Source organism: Physella acuta, unplaced genomic scaffold (genome assembly GCF_028476545.2).
Source record: "Physella acuta isolate Inbredline_101_S28 unplaced genomic scaffold, ASM2847654v3 ptg001283l, whole genome shotgun sequence".
Classification (NCBI taxonomy): Eukaryota; Metazoa; Mollusca; class Gastropoda; family Physidae; genus Physella; species Physella acuta.
In genome coordinates, this window is record NW_026732798.1 from 139,074 (window position 1) to 162,428 (window position 23,355).

The window sequence follows — 23,355 nt, forward strand, 5'->3', positions numbered from 1 at the left end:
AATTTGAAAGACCTCAAAAGACGAGTGCAACAGACCTAGCATTCACCTCCAATGTAAACAATTAAGTTTCTTTTATCTCCACGACGACAGGAAGTCCTGATAACGTTTTCATGTAATCTCTACACCATCTGGTTGTGTACGTATCTACTTTATTGAATAAAAAATTCTTCCATTGATTGAAATAAATAGATGTATGTTCAGTTCATTGAAAATAATCAGCTGCTCACACTGAGGAGCTGCTCTATCAGCGTGAAGCTCTAAAACTTGTCTGAATTCTAAACATCGCTGATGAAGTTGTGTAGTGATTAACCATGGCAAGCTGCTATTGTTTGATGTTTTACTAGTAACGCGGAGCCTGGATAGTGCGCAGAACTTGAAATTCCACAATACGTTTTCGTGTATGTTATTTTAGTGTAATTCAAACACTTAGGACCCAAAAAAACCTTTTGTCTGTATTGATATTAGAGGAAATCTGAACAGCATTTTGTACTAAATCTCAGCACTTGTGACTTTAAACTGTTTTCATTGCAATGGTGTTAAAATCAAAGTTATGGCCTTTTCTATTCGGCCTCTCCATCGGCCTAACTCTGGCCGTGTATGTAACGACGTATTCAAAACTTGTTTTCCCAATCGCCACATCGATCTACACAAAAAGAGAATTGGTCTCATATTTTCCTACAGAAATTCCATCAAGTTTTGACAACTATATACCCAGTATAAACATTGAGGATGATAAATCACAACATAAAGGTGAGTGCATTTTAAACAGAAAATCATGTTGATTTAGTATAGAATGAAATGAAGTGTTGATAGTTTATCATATTAGCATTGAATGACGTATAAAATATGTGCTTATATTTTATTATATTGTGAGTGGGATAGAGGAAGGAAAAAAATATTTAAGTCCTCAATGTACGCCAACATCTGCATCTAGTCATAGTATACGTTATAAAACCTCTTTGTATGATAAAACCAACTTTTATACCATCTTTTAGATTGAAAATACCTCCTTTAATAATAAGAATATCAGCTAATAATTATATTATCTTTTAAAATACAATATTTATGATTAATAAATCGGATGAAGTAGATTTCAACTGTTTACATGATTTATGGAAAATTATATGATGTTATATGAGTGTATCATATAAAATTAAAAGTTTATAACAAAATTAAAATAAAAACAACCTCCACAGATCTGTTCAGTTTTAATGAATACCTAGCATCAACAGTGGGGAGAAAGTGAACGCTATGAAGTCATAAAATCACACACTGTCTAGCTTTGAATGATTTATTTATTACGGTTTTGGAAAATTGTTGTTTTTAAAAAAACAAATGAGAACTATTTTGCAACTATTTTGTTTAAGAAAAATGTAAGTCTTAGTTCGCGAAGCTCAGCACTTGGTTTTTTAACAAAATTATGCGTTCAATTTTTTAGTTTTTCCCCCTCACTGCAATTAGCTCATAAAAGTAGTAAAATTCGATTTCGTATAGGGAAACATTGATTGAAATTAAACCTATTTAGACCACATGTTTCGTCTAAATCTTCAACGTTGTAAATGTTATACTGGTGACCGCATACAATTGATATATGCACGGAATATTTTCAATTAGATGATGACTCCGTATCTCGCAAGCTCGCTAAAAATGTAAGGATTCTGATCTGGGTGATGACGTCACCAACAAATCTGAATGTCAAGGCCAAAGCGGTTAAAGAAACCTGGGCGAGCCACTGTGAGTTGGTTCTATTTTTCAGGTAAATCAACTGTAACAATCGTAACACCTGCAACAAATTTAACAAATTTACACTCTTAACAAGTTTTACATCGGTAACAGATGTAACAGACGTATCAATTGCAACAAATGAAACACATGTAACTAATAGAACACATGTAACAAGTTTTACACCCATAACAAGTTTTACATCTGCAACAAATGAAACACATGTAACAAATTTAACTTATGTAACAAGTTTTACACCCGTAACAAGTTTTACATCTGCAAAACTTTAACACCAGTAACAAATTTAACACCTGTCACAAGTTTTACGCATGTAACAAATGTTACATCTGTAACATTTTTAGCACCTGTATCAAGGTTTACTCATAGAACAAATTTATAGTAGCCAATTTAACAGCTCTAACAATACATATCAATAGAATACTTTTTTGCTAAGCTCTATTTTCCTAGAAGGCTATATCAACTGTAACTAATTTAGCTCGGTCACGAATTTTAACAGCTGCAACATTATAATTCATTTTACTAAATCACTTGTTACAAAACAGTAGAAAAAATACACCTACATTTTCTTGTTTATTTTCTTCTAAAAGTAGCACACGTATAACAATATTAGACAATTCAACTTATTTGCTAAAAATAACTGCAACTCAAGTAGACCTACTTAGCTATAGAATACATTTCTTTTTAAAATTCGTTTATTTTAAATTAATTTAGATCACCGATTCGAGTAATATTATTGGACATTTCGGCATCTGACATATTTAATACATGTATAATAGTTAGGGACGGAGTGGTTTAGCTGGACTGCTAACCCGTAAGTCTCGAGTTCGAATCCGGGTTCAAGTCAGTAGACCATCCCTGAGTCCCCCCAACTCTGATGGATACCTGACTCACGTTATGTAAAGTAAAGGCGGCTGGGCATAGAGCTGACCAAACTATCTCTTCATACGCCGAGGTCACAGAAACAAGTGAACTCTACTTCACTTGCCCCATAGTCCGTCAGGTTTGAAAGGCAAACTTTACTAACTACTTTACTTATAATAGTTAGAATGTTGTAACAGAATATCGATAGTTTCCCATAAAGAACCCCTATATTGATCGGATATCAACACGACACTGATATATACGTCATTGATAAACGGGAAGGAAACTGTTAAATAGGTCTTGGTACACAGGACATCGATACAGAGGACATTGATACAGAGGACATTGATACAGAGGACATTGATACAGAGGACATTGATACAGAGGACATTGATACAGAGGACATTGATACAGAGGACATTGATACAGAGGACATTGATACAGAGGACGTTGATACAGATGACATTGATACACAGGACATCGATACATAGGACATTGATACAGAGGACATCGATACACAGGACATCGATACAGAGGACATTGATACAGAGGACATTGATACAGATGACATCGATACAGAGGACATTGATACAGAGGACATCGATACAGAGGACATTGATACAGAGGACATTGATACAGAGGACATTGATACAGATGACATTGATACACAGGACATCGATACATAGGACATTGATACAGAGGACATCGATACACAGGACATCGATACAGAGGACATTGATACAGAGGACATTGATACAGAGGACATCGATACACAGGACATCGATACAGAGGACATTGATACAGAGGACATTGATACACAGGACATCGATACAGATGACATCGATACAGAGGACATTGATACAGATGACATCGATACAGAGGACATTGATACAGAGGACATCGATACACAGGACATCGATACAGAGGACATTGATACACAGGGCATGAAGTGCAGCTAGAAAAGACTAAAGTATTGTTTTAACAACCTACGTCAAATCACGAACACCCTGTACCTGTTTACTGAGATAAGCTATAATCCCACTCTAGCCCCCACCGTTACTGCAGTTAAATATTAAGACACTGAAGCTTTCTTTCAATAAATTATAGTCCTATCGACTTGACCGCGGCTGGTTTGCGAGTCGGCGAAAGAGGTTAAATCAATATAGGTCATGTAGTAATTATAACAACATTGACGCTGTCGTGAATTATCTATCATCAGAATAAAACCATCTTCAGGTTATTATCTTGAAACAAAAAAAATAACTTATACAAACATGAGTTAAACATGTGTGTGATTAAATTACAAAGGGATTAGAACGCTGGGTAAGGAAAAGTTTTAAAACAAACGGGACGATAACATGAGTATAACAAATAGTCGATAGACTTCGTATATACAACAGGCATCTCTTCGAAGAAAGTCTACCGCCCCCCCCCCCCAAACGAAATGGAATTTATATAGGAAATATATACTTTTGACAGTGTCCGCTCCCTAGGAAATTGTTGTCCGCCCCCCCCCCCCCCCGAAAATTTCAAGTGTACCCACGGAGAAAAAATTCTGGAAGAAACACTGTATACAACAACGTTCTATAAATGGTTTAAAGCTTGGGGTTAATGGTCTATTATTTAAACTCTGCTTTTGTTGAAAAAGTGGATTTAATCTTCTATTCGTACCAAAATGTAGAACTAGGACCAATAATGTTATACTATACTTTTTCACAGTTCAGTTGACAACGATACATTCCCAGCCATTGGACTGAACGTATCAGAGGGTAGAAGCCATCTGACAGCAAAGACGATGAAAGCTTTTAGATACATTTATGAGAACCATTTCAATGACGCCGATTGGTTCATGAAGGTATATAACATTCAGAACTCATTTTTGTTTTCTTGAGATATTTTTTAGTTTAAATTAGCACTTATTTTATCTTGTGTTCCGGAATGAGTAAAAGCCTGTTGAAAATAGGGTGAAGGGTTGTTTGATCTCTCAATATATCTAAGCAGGTTGAAAAAGCGCTAATCCATATACACGTCCGACTATTGCATTTTACGAAGTAATTTTGGCATAGGTGGATTTTGCAGTTTAGGCCTACTTGTTTTAAAAATAAATTGTAGTAGAAATTGATCTAGCTCATTTAAGATCTTTGATATATTAAAATATCGCACAGGGGAGAGGAGTTTATGCAACAATTTAACAATTTAATGGGCTCTGGCTTTTTGTGACGATGCGTGGTCGAGGGTGGGGTAAAATTAGCAAATACCTTATTACATTATTTACTGCGACCACTTAACGGATTAGGTTATATTATATATTTTTGACAATTTATGTGTGCATTATATACAATTTTAACTGATAAAACATTATTTAACTACCATGTGCCCACGTTTTAAATGCTTTGGGAAAAAACCTGTAAAATCAATTCTACGACTTTGTGTCGCCTTTCTATGTTCACACTTATTTTCTTTGTATAGTTAATTGTACAATGTGCCGTACAAACTCTACTTGTACAACTTACTGATTTTGTTTTGTACAACACTACATACCGAACTTCCTGTCTCGACAACATATTGTTTCTATTTCCAGGCGGATGATGATACGTATGTGATCATAGAAAATCTGAGGTACTTTCTTTCTGGGGAAAATTCCAGCGAGCCCGTTTATTTTGGTCAGCTGTTCACAACACATGTCGTGCAGGGCTATTACAGGTACGTGAGTAGCCGAAGTTAACCTAAAGGTCCGTGGATAACATAGGTTAACCTACAGGTAAGTGTATTGTCTAAGTAAACCATCAGGTAATCGGAAGAGATACCAGTTAACTATACAGTTATCATCTCAACAAAAACAAAATCCACAAGTCAGTTGGAAACGAAAAAAAACAACAATGTGCAGTTGATTAAGTTAAATGCAATTGAAACTACGGGTAAGATAGAATGAATATTCAATAAAATACGCAACTCATATTTGTGACTTCTGATTTTAAAATTAAAATTTCATTTTTAATATAAATCGTTCGCTGTTTATAGGGAGTCGCTATAATGGTGTATATTTTGTTTGGGACAGTTAAAGAAAAAAATAATTCTTCTTCTAAACTGTAGCGGCGGTGCTGGTTATGTGTTGAGTAAAGAGGCGCTGAGAAGATTCGGGGAAGGGGCGGAGAAGGTGAACTGCTCCAAGGACCACGGCAGTGAAGACGTGGAGATGGGATTCTGTATGTGGAAGCTGGGCGTCCGGACTGGCAACACCCATGACGTACTGGGCCGGTCTCGGTTCCATGTCTTTAAGCCTGAGACCCACGTGAATGGACGGTACATGCACTGGTACTCTAGATACGACGCGTATGGGGCTAAACAGGTAATTAAACGTAATATATGTTTTATAGAAGGTAGCGAGACTGATTAAAATTTATAAGCACATTTGTTTAGAAAAAACCCAGCTAAATTTAATAAAGCAGTGTTTCTTCAATATTAATAATCTACTTATCTTTAAATAATTATTGACATATCTTAGTGTTAGACGAGAAAAACTGTTTATTCAACAGACATTGCTTGCTAGAAAATAATGTCCGAAATAAGTGTAGTTAAAATATTTATAAAGAGGTGATGAGAGTGTGATTAGCGAAATTATATTATGGATTTTATTTCAGTCATCTGGTGAATGAAGTAGAGTTGATCTGTTTATATCGTTACTCACGTGAAGTGTGATTGCATGCTTTGTGGACAAAGATAAATACAATCCAACATCCTTTAAACACATTTATAATTTCTTCTGTTATGGACAGCCACCATACTCTGGTAATGTAGTACCCAACCTAAGCTAAATGTGTAACATTTGTTTTCTCTGTAGGGTATCGAGAGCATCAGTGACTATGCTGTGAGCTTCCATTATGTGAGTCCACCACATATGTACGCACTGGAGTTTTTTGTCTACCACTTGAGGCCGTACGGAATTATGTCAGAATTACAAATCTTGAATAACAAAACAACTGTCGTGTAGCTTTATAAATATACATTCTAGGAAATATACATTCTATGACTGGGTATTAATAGTCTGAATGTTTAATATGTTTGTTTATTGTGTGTGATAGATATGTATGTTTCAAATAAAGTTTTTAAAAATATAAAATTATAGAAAAATTGGTTGAGTTGATTATTTAAAAATATATTTTTGTTTATTTATTTAACCAAGCTGCCAGTTTATTCATCCTTATCTGAGCATGTGGATTTGTCACTTTAATAGCTAGCTGCTGGGCACGCTCAACGACATCTTTACGCTTCTTATGCGGTTTTGTATCAACAATTCGTCCAGCTCCCTAACATTATGAACCAAAAACTCTTCGAAGCCATCTGGACAGCGGTGCTTGCATTTCTTCCATGTACCATAAACGATGGTTGCCATTTCGTATTAACCCTTAAACTTCCTTCTCACTTTGCTGTCAATACCCTTAGGTTTACGCCAGTTTGCCTTGACTTTGCCATCAGATTGGTGTCTAATAAACTTTGTATTCATCTTCTCTACAATCTATGTTTTGATGAGAGATCTGATTGCGATTTTTGGGTGACCTGTTTCAATGGTCGAAACAAGAAACTTGATTCACGTGTAAAGTAAAAAATATGATTGCAAGAATTATGAACGTAAAAAAAAAGTGAAACTAGCACCTTACTCTGCTGAAGTTGTTTAGCGTGTTTCACTTATCGAAAAAGGCACAAGGGCTTATGGGTTCGACCTCATCCTATTGTAATTTGTGAAGTTTTAAACACAGAAGAAAACACTAAAAATGTTTATCGTATGAAATGAGTCGATTTTAAAAACTACCATACTACAAAACTTGTTATATAAGTGGAAAACAGCAGTTATCTTCCTGTTGGTAAGTGCAAGTCCCCTTTCTCATTTTTAAAGGTATACTAAATATTTGTTAATGAATTGAAGAAAGAATAAATAAAATAAAATAAATAAAAATACTTTGCTGTTGAAAAAGGAGGTACGTTGGCTTTTTACAAATTGGTTTGTTAATTTTATTGTAAGATAAACAAAAATGGGAACAAATGCTATACAATGAAATCATTACAAAAATGAGTTTTGTTTCAATAAATTATTGAAATATTTATCAAAGTAAATTACAAGGAATAATATTTAAAGAAGTCGTTGTAAGTAAACCCAGTGTCTACTTATAACACATCTGGGAAATAGAACGCCTACATTACAACAGCTCCACTCTCTACCTTTATCACAGTACACAGAACGTTGTTACGAGTTTTCACTTGGATAAATTATATCGATGTGCTATAAAGGAGATATGTACAAAACGCGAACATTTTATTAAATCGATTTTCTAAAATAATAGTATAAAACCAACTTCCCCCTTCAAAAGCTATCATTTCATCATCTTTGGCAAGATTTTGTATGATGTAAAATCCATACTTTATTGAACGGGAATTCAAAACAATGTAGACAATTTTAAAAATGTTAATCTAAACTCCTTCATTGAGAACAAAATGTTTTAACAACATACAGACATTTGCTGAGTCAGTAAATTATCATATGTTTACTGTTTGCTTTCATTAATTAACATAATTCGTTTTCGTAACACATTTCAGTGTTCAAATCTGATGAGTAGACGCCGTTTTAATATTGATTGTATTTGTACATCACAAGCTATGTAGTCTTCATTCTAAACTGAGACGCTGGGCTAGACTTTAAGATGGGATACACTTAAACGATCAAACACCTTCTGTTAGCGTTTGTGACACGTATTGCACACGAATCTACAGAATACAATCTTATGTATTGGAAAAAAATTAGACGTGCTTCGGTTGGTAGTAGCTGTGTAGTTTTAACCACTGAAATATTTCGTAATCAACTAACAATTTACCGTTTGTATATTTTGTACATAAAACTATTCTAGATTTGTTGTCTTTTTCTAAAAGCTCAAGGCAAACGTTATTGAAAATAGTGCAGCAAAATGATATTACAATCAATGTTTAGAGTATTAGTCATTGGCATATTCAGTGGATTAATATTTACTTTGTATACAACTACCAACACAAGGCTGTTCAACACATTCTTTGCAACAAAGTCAATCAATCGCACAGAAACGACTTTGTTTAACGATCGATCAAGTGGTATTGTAAACGACCAGAATCACAGAAATGCACACGAAGGTGAATTCAAGCAGAATGGTACGTATGTATTCTGTTTTTAGTTTAGAAACGTCATAAAACACACGCATTGAGTGGGGTTATCATGCTAGAAACCTGTGAAGTGGAGGTTTGGGTTGAGTTTAGAGCTGTTACAACTGCCCTTACTAATACTCAAAATTATACCCAACTAATCTTCTAAAATGTGTGAAAACTGTATTGTCTTCTAATTTAATATTACATATTACTGGAGGCCATAAGTAAATAAATTAATTCAAACTCCTCGGTTTTCTTTAAATACTAGCCGTCCCGGCTAGGCTCTGCACTGGCTTTTGTGAAAAACTTATCTGTAAAGGTCCGAGAGTTGTTTGATTATTAAGATTAAGCATTAAATACCCGGTGCGGCCCAGGTTTTTGGAATATACTAAATTTCCAATTAATGTCTTTAGGCAAATATAGAAATTATCTATATACTACTAAAAGTCAAGTTTGTTTACATGTTTGAATATTTATTTTTTTGTTTGTTTGTTTTTTTGTTTGGCTGATCGAGTATTGTGAATACTTCTATTCATCGTGGACAGCTGTGAAATAGTATGTAGGTAGAGAAAATTTTTTGTTTTAAGACAGACTGTTAATCACACATTTATTTAAAGACGTTAATTAATTTATTGATTTATTCATAGGTAGATTAACCACTTTTTTTTTTTAAAAAGATAACAAAAACCTCTAGACTCGACGGAAACAGTGACGTCACATGATGTGTTTATTTTTTTACATCCATAATGGCGGCCTATCGAAGAAGATTGTGTTCCCATTCCAATGTTTAACGCGTTCTAAAGCTAATTTTCTGTCGGCTTTAACTTTAACAATACGTCCGTTTGCTGTATTTATTACGTTCCAACACTTATATCAATTTTCAACTGTCTTTTTCATTTAGTTTTACGATAAATTTCTCTAAATCTACAATCTGTCCAAGAAAGTTATTTATAGATCTAGATCTAGATCTAGAATCTAGGTCAAATCAAAGATTTATTAGTTATAAATACAATCCAAAAAAAAAAAACGAGACTTAAGCAAACCAGTCGTAGATCAAGAATATAGATAATTCTATCTAGATGTTGATAATAATGAGTTTCTATATACTAAAATATTTTAGACCTTTATTATTTTGTATAAATCTTTGTTTCGACTATGCAAATTTTGAAATGCTGGATCCGGGCCTATTTGCGTAGCTTATGATTCATACGCGGCTTCGATACCGCTAATTTTGCTAAATTATAAACGTAAATTCTAAATATAGCTCAGTCGTAGATCTATAATATAGATAATTCTATCTAGATTTAGTTAATAATGATTTTCTATATACTAAACTATTTTAGACCTTTATTATTTTATATAAATCTTTGTTTGGAATATAGTAATTTTGAAATGCTCGCTCCCGGGCCTATTAGCGTAGCTATTAGCTAATGATTAGATCTAGAAAATCTAGATTCTAGATCTAGCAAGAAAAACTAAAGTTAAGACTTAAGCAAACGAGTAGTAGAATCTAGATCTAGATAATTCTATCTAGATCTAGATAATTTCAGACCTTTATTTTATATAAAAATATTTGTTTGGCTAATTTAAGATAAAATTTAATTTGAAAGTTACTACTACTAGACTTAGATCTAGATCTATGCGCGTAAATCAAGTTGCATAAGGAGACTCAAAGTATAGTATAAAAATTCACTTGTGACGCCACGAGTAAACAGTTAAGTTGGTAGTGTAATCGGCTCTCATGCGGGTGGCACAGGTTCTAGACCAATACGTCAATGATATTTTTTTTTTCAATTGTTTTTTAGATGCGAATGATAAAGTTGCCTATCTGAACTTGGCAGGATACAGGGCAGGTGGAGTAGAGTTCATCTGTTTCTTTGTCCTAAGCATATGAAAGGAAAGTGTGGTCAGAGACATGCTCGGCTGGACTCGTTTTTTAAACGATAAAAACATGTTGTCTGAGACTTGGCGGGACACTGGGCAGGTGAAGTAGAGTTGAGTAGGTCACCTGTGACGTCAGTATATGAAGGGATAGTCCGAAATCGGTGTTTTGGGTGTTTTTAAAAGATAAAAAACATATTTTTGAATGTGGGGTCTGTTTTTTGTGACGATAAGTGACACTGCAGTAGCGTAAAAGGAGGAGGGGGGGGGGGACATATGTCCCCGGGCGCCGACCTTAGGGGGCGCCAAAATGGGTTGGAAAAATAAATTGAAAGGTTGAGGGGGGTGCAAATCGAAAGTTTGAGTGGGGGGGGGGGGGTTCAAATCGAAATCTTGAGGGGGGGTGCACATCAAAAGTTTGGGGGGGGGTTCAAATCGAAAAGTTTGTCCCCGGGCTCCGGGAAGGGTTGCTATGCCTCTGAGTGACAGACGTGATGTTTTTTGATGGATGACCCCCGAAACCCACAGTTATTCAACGAATGGCGGGTAGTCTAGTATATAACTATAAACTAACTCTAAACCTAACCCTAATAACAACCAATCACAACTACAAGCATACACATAAATGAACATACACATAGAAATAAACGTTCACCACTTATTGCACTTCGTGGTCTTAAAATTAATACATTCAAATCATACTTTTTTTTCTAAACCCTTTGAAAATGTTTGACTTATTGATACAGGGTAGCTAATTTCTCATAATTGAATCGGGAATTTTTAAAAATATATTTTAACAACAGAAGATGAATCAACTTCTCGTAAACTTGCTGATGATGTTCGCGTTCTAGTATGGGTGATGACATCACCTAGCCACTTACCTGTCCAGGCAAAGGCTGTGAAAGACACCTGGGCACGTCACGGTCAGCTGGTGCTTTACTTCAGGTAAACTGGCAGGTAGTTATATAAACTGAAAGATAATCTAAAAGAACGACGTGACATGTTTTGTATAGCTTTCTTCCTAATAAACAGCTGGACGATATAAGGTTATATACAAAAAAGAAAATGTGAACGATAACAATGTCTTCACTCTACTACGCTGTTTAAAAGAAATGATTACAAAGTCACAGTACTGTTTTTGTAACAGTGTTAACATAGGATAATTCAAAAGGAATTAGTCAGTCTGCAATTAAGTAGATTTTTAAAACAACTAACGTACCTACAGAAGGCACAATTCAATGAGCATAAATGTAAAGAATGGATTCTTTAACTTACCTACTTATCTTACAGTTCGATTGACAACAAGACATTCCCAGCTATTGGCCTGAATGTCTCAGAAGGAAGAGGTCATCTAACAGCAAAGACGATGAAAGCTTTTAGATACATTTATGAGAACCATTTCAGTGACGCCAATTGGTTCATGAAGGTATGATTGTTGTTAAAAATACAAACAACAGGTGTAACATCTATTTGATATTCATCAGCTCTTACTCTGTTGCTCTCTCTCTCTCTCTCTCTCTCTCTCTCTCTCTCTCTCTCTCTCTCTCGCTCTCCCATCGGTCTCTTTCTACCAGTTTCTCTTTCTCACTTTTTATCTTATTTCTCAAACTTTCTGGTGCTTTTCTCTTTCTATTTATATGTTGTAGGTACTGCCCGATAAAAATACGAAACATGTTGCAGTTTATATAGTAATGCATTTTATGAAAAATATATTTTAAAATTAAAAAAATAAAAGACGTTTATAATAAAAAAAAAAAAAAAAATTTACGATGTTCACTAAAATGAAGAAAATAAAATGATTTCCTTTAAATATTTAATAAGCCAAAACTATTTACATTACCATATTATTAATTGTTAATATTATGTATTATATTAATATTATGTTTTATAATTAAAGAAAACATTTTTATTAACCTTTTTAAGTGTAAAATATATGAAACTTTTTATTTATGAAAGTTTTTATTTTATAAAAAAAATTAAATTTTTTTTTGTTAAAACTTTTAAATTTTATTACAATCGAATTGCATTCCAAATTGAAACTGAGTAGTTTTGGCAATAGCGTGATAAAACATTAGTACTTAATTAATTAAAAAAAAATAATTAATCATCTAAAGATGCCATATTTTATGTCACATTGTATTATGAATTGTATTATCAATTGTCATCGGTAAGTGAATGACTTCAGTGTGTTAGATGCGGACGGCACTTTAAAAAATTATTACAAAATAACCCTTGTAAAAATGTATTGGTTTTGTTTTGAGCTTATTTAATTTGTTTTTTTTTGTTTTTAAGCTAACGCCTCAAATTTTATTTCGTTTCTTTAGGTTGACGATGACACTTATCTGATCATGGAAAATCTAAAATATTTTCTGTCCGGGGAAAACTACAGTGAGCCGGTGTATTTTGGTCAGTCGTTCGCAATATGGCCAAAAGCTGATAATAAGATAGTGTTTCATAGGTGAAGTAGTTTAGTTAAAACTACCAAATATGTAATCATTGCAGTTAACAAAAGTGTATTACAAATTGTATCCTGTCGTAAAAAATTTGACATTGATCCCCGGACATAATAAACCAGTACATATAAATAATTTTATTAAAATGAAAAGAAGCAAACATTGCTCTAAGGAGGAAATTAATATCTGTATAATATCAAAAGCAAAAAAACTAGTGACTGGGGGGGGGGGGGGAAGCGCCATCAACCTTTTAAACGGAGGAGGGGTGGTGTTCTTTTTCACTGACATGAATAAATATAATAAAACTGACAGTTCGCCCCGTGCGCTTCAATGGATCGCTACGCCTCTTGTTATTGTAAGTGAGCCATTAAAAATAACAAACACATTCGACACAAATTTATAAATTGTCCTCACAAAGAAGAAAATCTAACCCGTTTTGGCCAATTTGTGTGGTAGGCTCACGGAAAGACAGGCTGAAGAAATGGTCAGATACAAGGGTATGTTAACGAGAGTACATGTCTATGCCAAACATAATAAAGCTTAACACAGTATAAGCTTAACACAATATAAGCCAGTAATTAAAAATAATAGTGTTATAAAAAATAAATAGACAGACAGTACTTTAGAAAAGTTACAATTTGTATAGAATTTAAGGAATTGTTACGTTACTTGTATTCATCTTGTTTCCAACAGCGGTGGAGCTGGGTATGTTCTAAGCAAGGAGGCACTGAGAAGGTTTGGGGAAGGAGCCAGGCGAGTTAACTGTACCGAGGACACTGGCAGCGAGGACATCCGTCTAGCCGTATGTTTAGAGACGCTTGGCGTGCGGGCTGGCAGGAGTCATGACGCTCAAGGCAACAGCCGGTTCCACCAGGAATCTCCTACAGTCCACATCAACGGGTTATATAACGATTTTTACAATAAGAAAGTCGTGGAGGAGATTAAAAAGGTAAAGAAAAATATATTCCCAATTAAGAGTTTGACTTAAATAAATTACTTAAATTTTCCATGCTGAATACAGCATTGTTTTGCAATGTTTAAACATCATAACACTTGAACATAGCTCGTTTAACATTACAGACGAGACATATGTTCAAATTTAACCCAAATTATTATCGCAGCTAACCGTTATTTAAATTGTATATTGAAAAGGATTTTTATAAAGGATCTTAAACTGTGGAGAAATAATATTTGGAATACTGTCGCCGCTACTGTCTTTTCTAATTTTTGAAAAATTGATAAAAGACGATATCATATTGAAGTTTTGAGGTTCTACATTTGTTTATTTTTCGACTTGCCTGTTTGTTTCATCAATGTATTAATTTATATCCTTTATTTAGGGCGTGGACGGCCTCAGCGACTACACCGTGAGCTTTCATCACGTGACTCCCGCAGACATGTATGTGCTGGAGTTTTTCGTCTATCACCTGCGGCCCTATGGGATACCAATACAACTTCAGAAGTTGAACAACAAGACTTTTACCTCCATGTTACAGCCATCTAGAGAATTTCAAGAGTTTAACGCCGAAACTAATGCCGCTGTGTTCGATTGATGTTAGTTTCCCAAAAAATTCTTGTGAATCGAAACGTATACAACTAAAATATTTAAAAAATCATCATCATCATCATCATCACTCCTTTATGGCCCCTGGGGAGCAAAGGGCTGCAAACACACATCTCCAGCGGAACCGGTTTTGGGCTGCTCCTCTAATCTGTGCCCATGAGAGCCCAGCTGTTTTAAAAAATCATCTGCTTATAAAATTAATAATATATTGCCATGTGTGATGGTTTTTTTTTTACTTTATGATTGGACCGACATTTTAAAATAATTTGATCTGTGTATATGGCATTAACATCTACAGGGACAGGTACAACATACTATGTGACTTTGGTTTTAAAATATCCGACGTATTTTCTAACCAAATTAAATATATGATAAAAAATCCACGTCAAATCGGAAGTTTCTAGAAATGATTGCTCCTTAATGAGTCTCCCGTATTGATCCGTTCAGTTACTGGACGATACTGATTCAAAATGTTTCACCCCAAAAAATTCATACTCCTAATTTTGCCGCTGAATCCCACCTGAGTTCTCCAACCGATACAAATATAACGTTACAATCCATGATCAATAACATCTATTCTAAAACTATAGCTATGATGCCTTTAGCGGTATCTTGAAGTTGAGGTTTGGTTTTAATAATGATGCCGGTTACGTTTTCAGCATTAATAATGATGCCGGTTTGGGGTGAGTGCGTCATATAAGCCTATTCTGACCCATCCAAACACCTATACATTTTCATTTTTTTTTCGGATGAGAATAGGCAACTATTTTTTATAAACGCTTTTTATACTCTGTTGCTAATCACAACCATGAAAATTAAACGGATTAGCATGATTTATTTTAATATCTTACCTTCAGATATTTTTATAAATAAAATTAAAATACAGCCTTGTTAACATGAAAAAGCTTCAAAGCATACACAGATAAAATATGTACTGAAAAATATACCGAGATATAGCATACACAGACAATAATAAATTAACAAAGGAAATGTCCATATACAAAATATAACACAAACAGGACATTCCGGGGGGGGGGGGGAATATCTGCACCAACACAATTATACCAGACAGTACATTTCCACGCACAATATGCTCCAACAAAATAATATAAGACAAAGATCAAACTGAAAAGACAACTATCTAAAAACAAAACATGAACAAAGTAACGTGGACAAAATATCCAATAACAGAAAGGCCTAAGGTGTATAGGGAAAAGAAACCTACGCCTGTGCTACATTATGCTACAAAGATTATGTCACGTAGGACCTTCAAAGTTTACGAAGACTGCGCTTGTTCAGATAACTACTAGTTATTCAGAGAAATTTAAAGAAAAGTTGGTGGCTGAAGTGGTAAGTGGCGCAGTGATGGTAAACCAAATTTTCAACGTGACAAGGATAATTTTTCTATGTAATTCGTATATTAGGGAATTTGGGTTTAAAATCAGATGAAAATCAGACCATACATTATATTCACATGTTCTAGTATGACTTAGATTTGACTTGTTTCTTTATTCTTATTTTCATGTTTAGATTATACCAGGTGTGTACGACCAAGTTTAGGATTTGGATATTGGTACAGTTTGATAAACATCTATCATAGAAAGCTATTTATAATTTAATAACCAGTATTAAGGTATAACAACACATGTGTAGATTCTCATGTATTTGATCATGATGTAGGGCAATTAATACGAAAAACGATTAGTAACAGTCTAGCACATGTTGTATTTTTCCATTAAGGGGGGGGGGGGCGAGTCAAATATCGATTGGAAAGAAAACTGATCAAAACTTATTTTAACGTAAGTTATAATCGAGATTTTCAAAGTGTGATATCGTTTACAAAAGAGTTTTAATGAAGTAAAATCAATAAAGCAAATACAATGAATGACAACGATTTTGTCACTTTTATTGGTTGTTAAAATATTGACATTATGGCTCATTTGAGAAGAACGTGTTGTCGACCAATTTATTACAGTAGATTTTAATACAGACATTCTTTACTTATAGTCTTTAAATGATCTTCTTTATCAACACACATTGGTACGACCACGGTAACAACTAACTAAAGAAACATAAAGATGTTTTTGATTCTATGATTATACTTGGTTTTTGTTCAACACGTTCAGACTTATATGGTGAGAGTAAAGTTTTGGGCTAGACTTTCTGATGAAATGCCGTAAAATTATCAATCACCTTTCAACGTTAATGACATGTGTTACAAACTAAAAGATTTTTCGGTTTTCGATAGAAAGAACGTTCATCACTGCGTGTTAGCTGTGTCGAATGGAAAACTTTAAAGTTGTGTAATAAGATGACAATGTAGCATTTGTAGATTTCGTATGATATATGGTCTTTATTCGGAGTTTTAAATTTTTTTATGCAATACATGATCATTCTTGCTCAATAAATATGTGTAGCAAAATATTATCAAATACTACGCTTAGAGTCTTAGCAATCGGAGTCCTTATTGGATTGATATTTACTTTGTATTCATCCACCAACACTCAATCGTTAAGTGTATTGTTTACACAAAGTTCAGCCAAGGATACAGGAACGGCTTCATCTAGAGAGAGCTCGCATGGTATTGAAAACCATCTGAATCCAACAGAAGCGGACTATGGTGAAGTCAATCAAAAGGGTAAGTAGTGACTCCATTCCTAGGGTTCTTCATACAGGTATTGAGTTGCCTGCTATTGAGACAAGTGACGAGAATGATTGGTAGAGTTAACATAAGTTTTACATCTGCCTTTACATTTATACAACATACTGTAAGTCTGGTTGTGGTTATTGGCCGTTTTTTTTATGAAAATGAAGATTTCAAATGGGAGATAAGCCGAGCCCATACAGCCAGTAAGATTTTTGGCTAAAAATTTCGAAGATGTTTTCTTGTTGTCTAGTGGAGGAGCTCCACCAATAGACAACCATAACAACTTCGAAATTGCTTCAATTATAATACGTGTCAGGTTTTTACAGTTATAAAATAATAGGAAAATCACTTTCTTCATCACATCAAATTTTATTGTACTTTGTGATATTTAGAAGAAAAAAGATATTTTTAATTTAACCTAAATTTAGATTATAGTAATATAATTAATCAGTGTAAGACGTATTGCTATTTCGATATTTACTTTTTTCAATTTGATTTAAGTATAATATCGAAAATTTATTTTAACAACAGACGAAGATTCAATCCGTCGAAAACTTGTTGATGATGTTCGAGTTCTCATTTGGGTGATGACGTCACCTGACCACTTACCTGTCCAGGCCAGGGCTGTGAAAGACACCTGGGCACGTCACGGTCAGCTGGTGCTCTACTTCAGGTAAACGGACAGGTAGTATAAATAAAATACACTAAAAAGAAAATAATTTCCATTGACTGTGATTGAATTTCATTTAGTAACCCCATTTAGTAATGCAATCAATACCTACTAATTGTGTTTTAATGTTAAATGTGTTGTGCTTTTAATTAACAAAACATGAACTATCATCTGTTTTGATATCATCTCCGTGATATAGGTAAAGTTAAGACTTAAGAAGTCTTAACTTATGATTATACAGGACTATTGTGGTCAGCTGCATTTAATATTCCCAACATAAATCAGGTACCCATCAGGGTTGGGTGAACTACAGTTATAAGTCCGATCCGAGATCCGACATTCGGGAAAGCAGCAAAACGCGCTATCTTTTAGCCACGCCGTTCGCTCCTCCACAATATAAAAAGTGAGAAAATGTATCTCGCTCTGCTCGGCGTATGACTATTGTATTTTGGTATTTTGTCACGAGACTGTTACTATGATCGCGTCTAGCTAGTTATCTGTTATTGAATATACTAATCTATACTTTACAAAGTAAAGTCACTATTGAATGGATAGATAAAATAGCGTAAATATTATGAATGGATTCATTTCACTTAACTTATTACCTCCCAGTTCTATTGACAACAAGACATTCCCAGCTATTGGCCTGAATGTCTCAGAAGGAAGAGAACATCTAACAGCAAAGACGATGAAAGCTTTTAGATACATTTATGAGAACCATTTCAATGATGCTGATTGGTTCGTGAAGGTTGGAATAATCTCCACCTTTCTGTCTCTCTGTCTGTCTCTCTCTATCTCTTTGTATTTATGTTTAGTTTATTGAAAGTAGTTAAGTTATATATAAATGCGTGTGTCCATTTGTCCTTTATACACCAATACACCTTTCATCCGATCGCCATCAAACTTTCAGGAGTTAATGAAATAAACCCCGAGAAGGTTACAGCAAAAAGAAAATTTCGGAAATGCGGCTCTCCGACAGGGTTAAATTTTTCTCTAAATACTACGGTATTAAAAATAAAAGTCAGAGGCAGTTTGGCTCCCAGAGTTCTCGAGGGACTATCTTACATTTTGTATCCGTTGATTGGGTGTCCTGCATATGGAGGGGGGGGGGTCAGGGGTACTACTTGATTCAACGGAGCGCCCCGAGTTCCCCCTACACGAAGGATACAATCGGTTACAATAATCGTTGACTTAATCGAATCAGGCGCGTCTTACTTTACTATTACTAACGGTGATTAACGTCCATTTAAGGCGCTCATACAGCATGCCCAGGGGTGTCTGAATGTGAGAGTGAACAAACCCGCGGCCCAACACAAAAGATTCAATATAGCGCCGGCACTGTTATCGCTTAAATATCCCAGCTTGCAGCTACACGCGGAACGGGTAGCCAGTACTACAATAAATATTAAGGTTTTGGCAGAAGTTATGTCTCATCTAAAAAACTATTTCGTGTATTTTCAGGCTGACGACGACACTTACCTGATCATCGAAAACTTAAAATATTTTCTCTCGGGGGAAAACTACAGTGAGCCCGTGTATTTTGGCCAGCTGTTCTTAATTTGGTCTAAGCCGGGACTTGACCAAGTATTTCCATGGTGAAGTATTAAAACGTATTAAAGGCTAGTGCTTACAATGTCGTTGAGTCACCAGTTTCAATTACCTCGTCATATGAAGAGATTGTTTGGTCCTTCCTAAGCCTATAAAGTACATATATGAGCTTCGATGACTAATAGAAGGTGTAAAGATAAGACCCTGGATTTGAACTCGAGACTTTCGGGATACCAGTAGTATGCTCTACTAATCCGACTACTCTGAGGAAAGTATCATTGAAATCTCAAGATTTGTGGTATCCCATTTGAAACCCTGTTGGTTTTGGTGATTAATGTTATCAAAGACCATAATCTTTCTAATTATCTGCAATATATAAACATCATCTCTTGAGATTTTTACCTTGCTAATATTTATCTCGTTTCACACAGCGGTGGAGCTGGGTATGTTCTAAGCAAGGAGGCGCTGAGAAGGTTTGGGGAAGGAGCCAGGCAAGCTAACTGTGCTGGGGACTACGGTGGAGAGGATATTCGGATGGCCCTGTGTCTGGAGAAGCTTGTAGTACGGGCTGGCAGGAATCATGACGCCTTAGGCAACAGCCGGTTCCACCAGGAAACTCCTGCAGTCCACATCAACGGGTTATATAGATGGTGGTATTATAACAGATCAATCGAGGCAGTCAGGAAGGTATTGAGGAAGGAATTCTTTGGTCTCAAAAAATTCCCAGTATTATTGAATGTGCAGAACTGCGGTTTAGTTTATTGTACTGATTTTTTAAAAGCACATGATTAAAGGGTTTAAGACATTTTTTCTACGGGAGGGGGGATGGGGAGAGGGAAGGGGCATTTGAAACTTCAAGAGGTGAGTGGATCGATGGACACGTGTTAAAGTATATTAGGTGAGATGGGGGGGAGGGTAATGCACTCCCTCCTCAGAGAGAAGGTAGAAATAAACACTGCTTGTATGAATTTGATACAATATTAATTTTTTAAGCATGCTATAAATATAGTTTGTTTTCAAATCGAATCTTTAGGGTGTGGACGGCCTCAGCGACTACACAGTGAGCTTTCATCACGTGACTCCCGCAGACATGTACATGCTGGAGTTTTTTATCTATCACCTGCGGCCCTATGGGATACCTATACAACTCCAGGAATTAAATAACAAAACATTTTTATCAAAGTTAGAATCAGTAAGAACATTTCCAAAGTTAATTAGCAAAACTGCTGAGTTTTCAAACGCAAGTGAAATAACTTAAGTATTTGAAGACTGAAACTCTAGAAACAGCAATAGACAGAATGAGAGGCGTAGCTAGGGGTGGGCGGGTAGGATGGTCGCCCCGGGCGCCGACCCAAAGGGGACGCCGAAAGGGGTTGGGAAAAAGTCAAATGAACTGTTACTTAGCTTTACGGAGTTAATGTACTGTTTTCTACATTAGTTGTTTGACACCAACATAAAACCGTTAAAGGGAGTGGGGAGGGGGGGGATGGGGTTCACGCCAATGCGAATAACTATACAATTCGGGGGGGGGGGGGGCTTTTTTACTATTGCGAAAAAGTATATAAATGAGGGGGGGGGGGCGCAAAGTTGATAGTTCGCCGCGGGCGCCAGAATGGGTCGCTACGCCTCTGGACAGAACGAGGGTAAAAGGGTAGCCTATATAATATCTCATTAAACACACACAAATCACTGGCATGAACGGGTTATTAGATCTATGCTGTTTTTCTTTCTGATGGATGTTGTATATTAAGTAATATACAATCATGACTCTGTTATCAAAGTCGTTTTACTCTTTAGGATTGCAATTTAGTATCCGAAATACGCAAAGAATAATTACAAAATAATAAAGAAAGTTGATTCACTCTTTCTCATATTCTTTCTGAATTTTTTTGTCTTTTTTTTGTTATCCATTTTAAAATTGTTTATTTTCACCATTACAAAAAAATAATATAAAAACAGTTCAAATTCTTTCAAATTGAATAACCTTTTGTCGTACCTATAGTTTTTTCAATTTTATTTGTTTTTATCGTGAATCTTTTTTACTTTCTTGTATACGAAGTAAAAAGTAAGTATTATAATAGTGAAAAAAAAATCGTGATTTTTTGCAAATCTCGACATTTTACACCTCCCTGAGTCGGAAAAACATAATTTTGCAGTGTTATCCGTATGTCTCTCTCTCTCTCTCTCTCTCTCTCTCTCTCTCTCTCTCTCTCTCTGTGCGTATGTGTATGTGTATGTGTGTGTGGATAAGTACGCTAACTTGAGTACCGTTAAAGCTAGGTTGATGAAATTTCATATATAAATATTGTATCGAATATGCAGATGAGTATCAACTTTTCATCGATTTCCGATAAACGGAAGTGGGAACTTTTTCTACTTTCAATATTTCAGATAGATAAATGAAATTTCACATATGGGTAAAAAATCTAATTCTCTGCCTTCTGAAAAATTTTGAGTAATTTCCGTTGACCGGAAGTAGTAATTTACGCTATTTCCGATTTCTCGAAAACGCATGTGAATTGATAAAGTACTCATAATATTCTGCACTATGAAACACATTTGATTTGCGTTAACATGGTGCGCAATTCTTTTTCTACGAGATTCTATTCAATTTTTAAAAGTTTTAGTAATTAAAAATGGATTAGCAATAATGTCTAAATCCCGAGTTGCCATCACTCGAAGTTTTATATAAGAATATTCGAGATAGTTTAGGGGAGATCACTCCTAGTTTATTTAAATTACAATAAAAAAATATAAAATATTTTGTAATAAATGAATTCCATTGTTTTTTTCGTGAAAATTTAATAATATGATGCCGAAATAAATTTATTTTAAAAACATGTTTTTGAAGAAAATTCATATTACGCCAAATAGATTTAAATAATTAAATAAAAGTAGTACACATTTTTTTTTCAAAAATATTAACGTAGTAGAAAAATTCATTAGATGAGCCTAATGAGAACAACAAAAGACCAACTTACATTAGTATAAATTCAAGTAGGTAAACATATTTTTGCTTAAACTCGAGCACAGTCCATGTTATAATATTACAGCACTATCAAACCCCATAAAATATTTTAGACGATAAGTTTATCAATCGAGATTTAAGGCATTTCACGTTGACCAGTTAAGTGTTGAACGCACGACGGTAAAACTATTGATTGACACCGCTAGTTTGTGTTAAAACTCGTGAAGGGGATTTTGTTATAAATGTTTCTTTAGAGCCTAGCCGCCTATGTCGCACGATCGATTTTACTTTTTGTTCAATAATACTAATAAATAAGTACAGACAAAATGCAGATTTGTGTAAGTTTTTCTCATAATCAATATATCTAATTCATAATTTAAAAAGTTACGTTTTTATAAAAAAAACTTTTATATAATAATGCACTAAACTTTGGGAAAAATGGCTTTCTTTAAATATAAAATTATTCACTACTATTTAAAAACTAAAAAGAAAAGCATGGGTCGCTATATGATGTTTTAAATACCTTTACTTTACACGAGTATTCTCAACAACTTTTCAAAATATCATGAGATCTGATGAAAGGTGTAGTATTGCATAAAGGACACATAGAACAACGGACGCATTATTTTAAGAGGATTATATCATCCATGTGTAACCAATCGTATATGTTTAGACAAAAGATCTTATTTTCTACTGTGTTATTTAAATATAAACAAAGCAGGAGCTATTTGTGTTGGATCGTAGCTGTTGGGGCAAGGGTTTGCTTATACTACAGCTCAGATGCACAATGGCGTACTGTTTGAAAGCCTTGAGTGTACGTTAATCACCCTCAGTAATAGTGAGGTACAGGAC

The 23,355-nt window shown here is 34.7% G+C and overlaps 2 protein-coding genes across 3 annotated transcripts; both read left to right on the forward strand.

Annotated features, from left to right (window-relative positions):
- Positions 1 to 232: 232 nt before the first annotated feature.
- LOC131957975 (glycoprotein-N-acetylgalactosamine 3-beta-galactosyltransferase 1-like) lies at positions 233 to 6,611 on the forward strand. Its single transcript, XM_059322851.1, has 6 exons — positions 233 to 750; positions 1,615 to 1,756; positions 4,324 to 4,459; positions 5,186 to 5,307; positions 5,698 to 5,953; positions 6,446 to 6,611. Exons 1-6 carry the CDS (start codon positions 531 to 533, stop codon positions 6,593 to 6,595), a joined length of 1,026 nt encoding a protein of 341 aa, XP_059178834.1. The 5' UTR covers positions 233 to 530; the 3' UTR covers positions 6,596 to 6,611.
- Positions 6,612 to 8,310: 1,699 nt separating this feature from the next.
- Positions 8,311 to 20,847, forward strand: LOC131957974 (glycoprotein-N-acetylgalactosamine 3-beta-galactosyltransferase 1-B-like). Of its 2 annotated transcripts, none has more exons than XM_059322849.1 (6): positions 8,311 to 8,778; positions 11,457 to 11,598; positions 18,600 to 18,735; positions 19,449 to 19,582; positions 19,967 to 20,222; positions 20,569 to 20,847. In XM_059322849.1, the coding sequence occupies exons 1-6, from the start codon at positions 8,562 to 8,564 to the stop codon at positions 20,791 to 20,793; spliced, it is 1,110 nt and encodes a 369-aa protein (XP_059178832.1). In that variant the 5' UTR covers positions 8,311 to 8,561; the 3' UTR covers positions 20,794 to 20,847. The 2 variants fall into 2 exon arrangements, with proteins under 2 accessions (XP_059178832.1, XP_059178833.1); XM_059322850.1 differs by lacking the exons at positions 18,600 to 18,735; positions 19,449 to 19,582; positions 19,967 to 20,222; positions 20,569 to 20,847 and adding exons at positions 11,944 to 12,079; positions 12,978 to 13,111; positions 13,800 to 14,055; positions 14,447 to 14,718.
- The last annotated feature ends 2,508 nt before the right edge of the window (positions 20,848 to 23,355 follow it).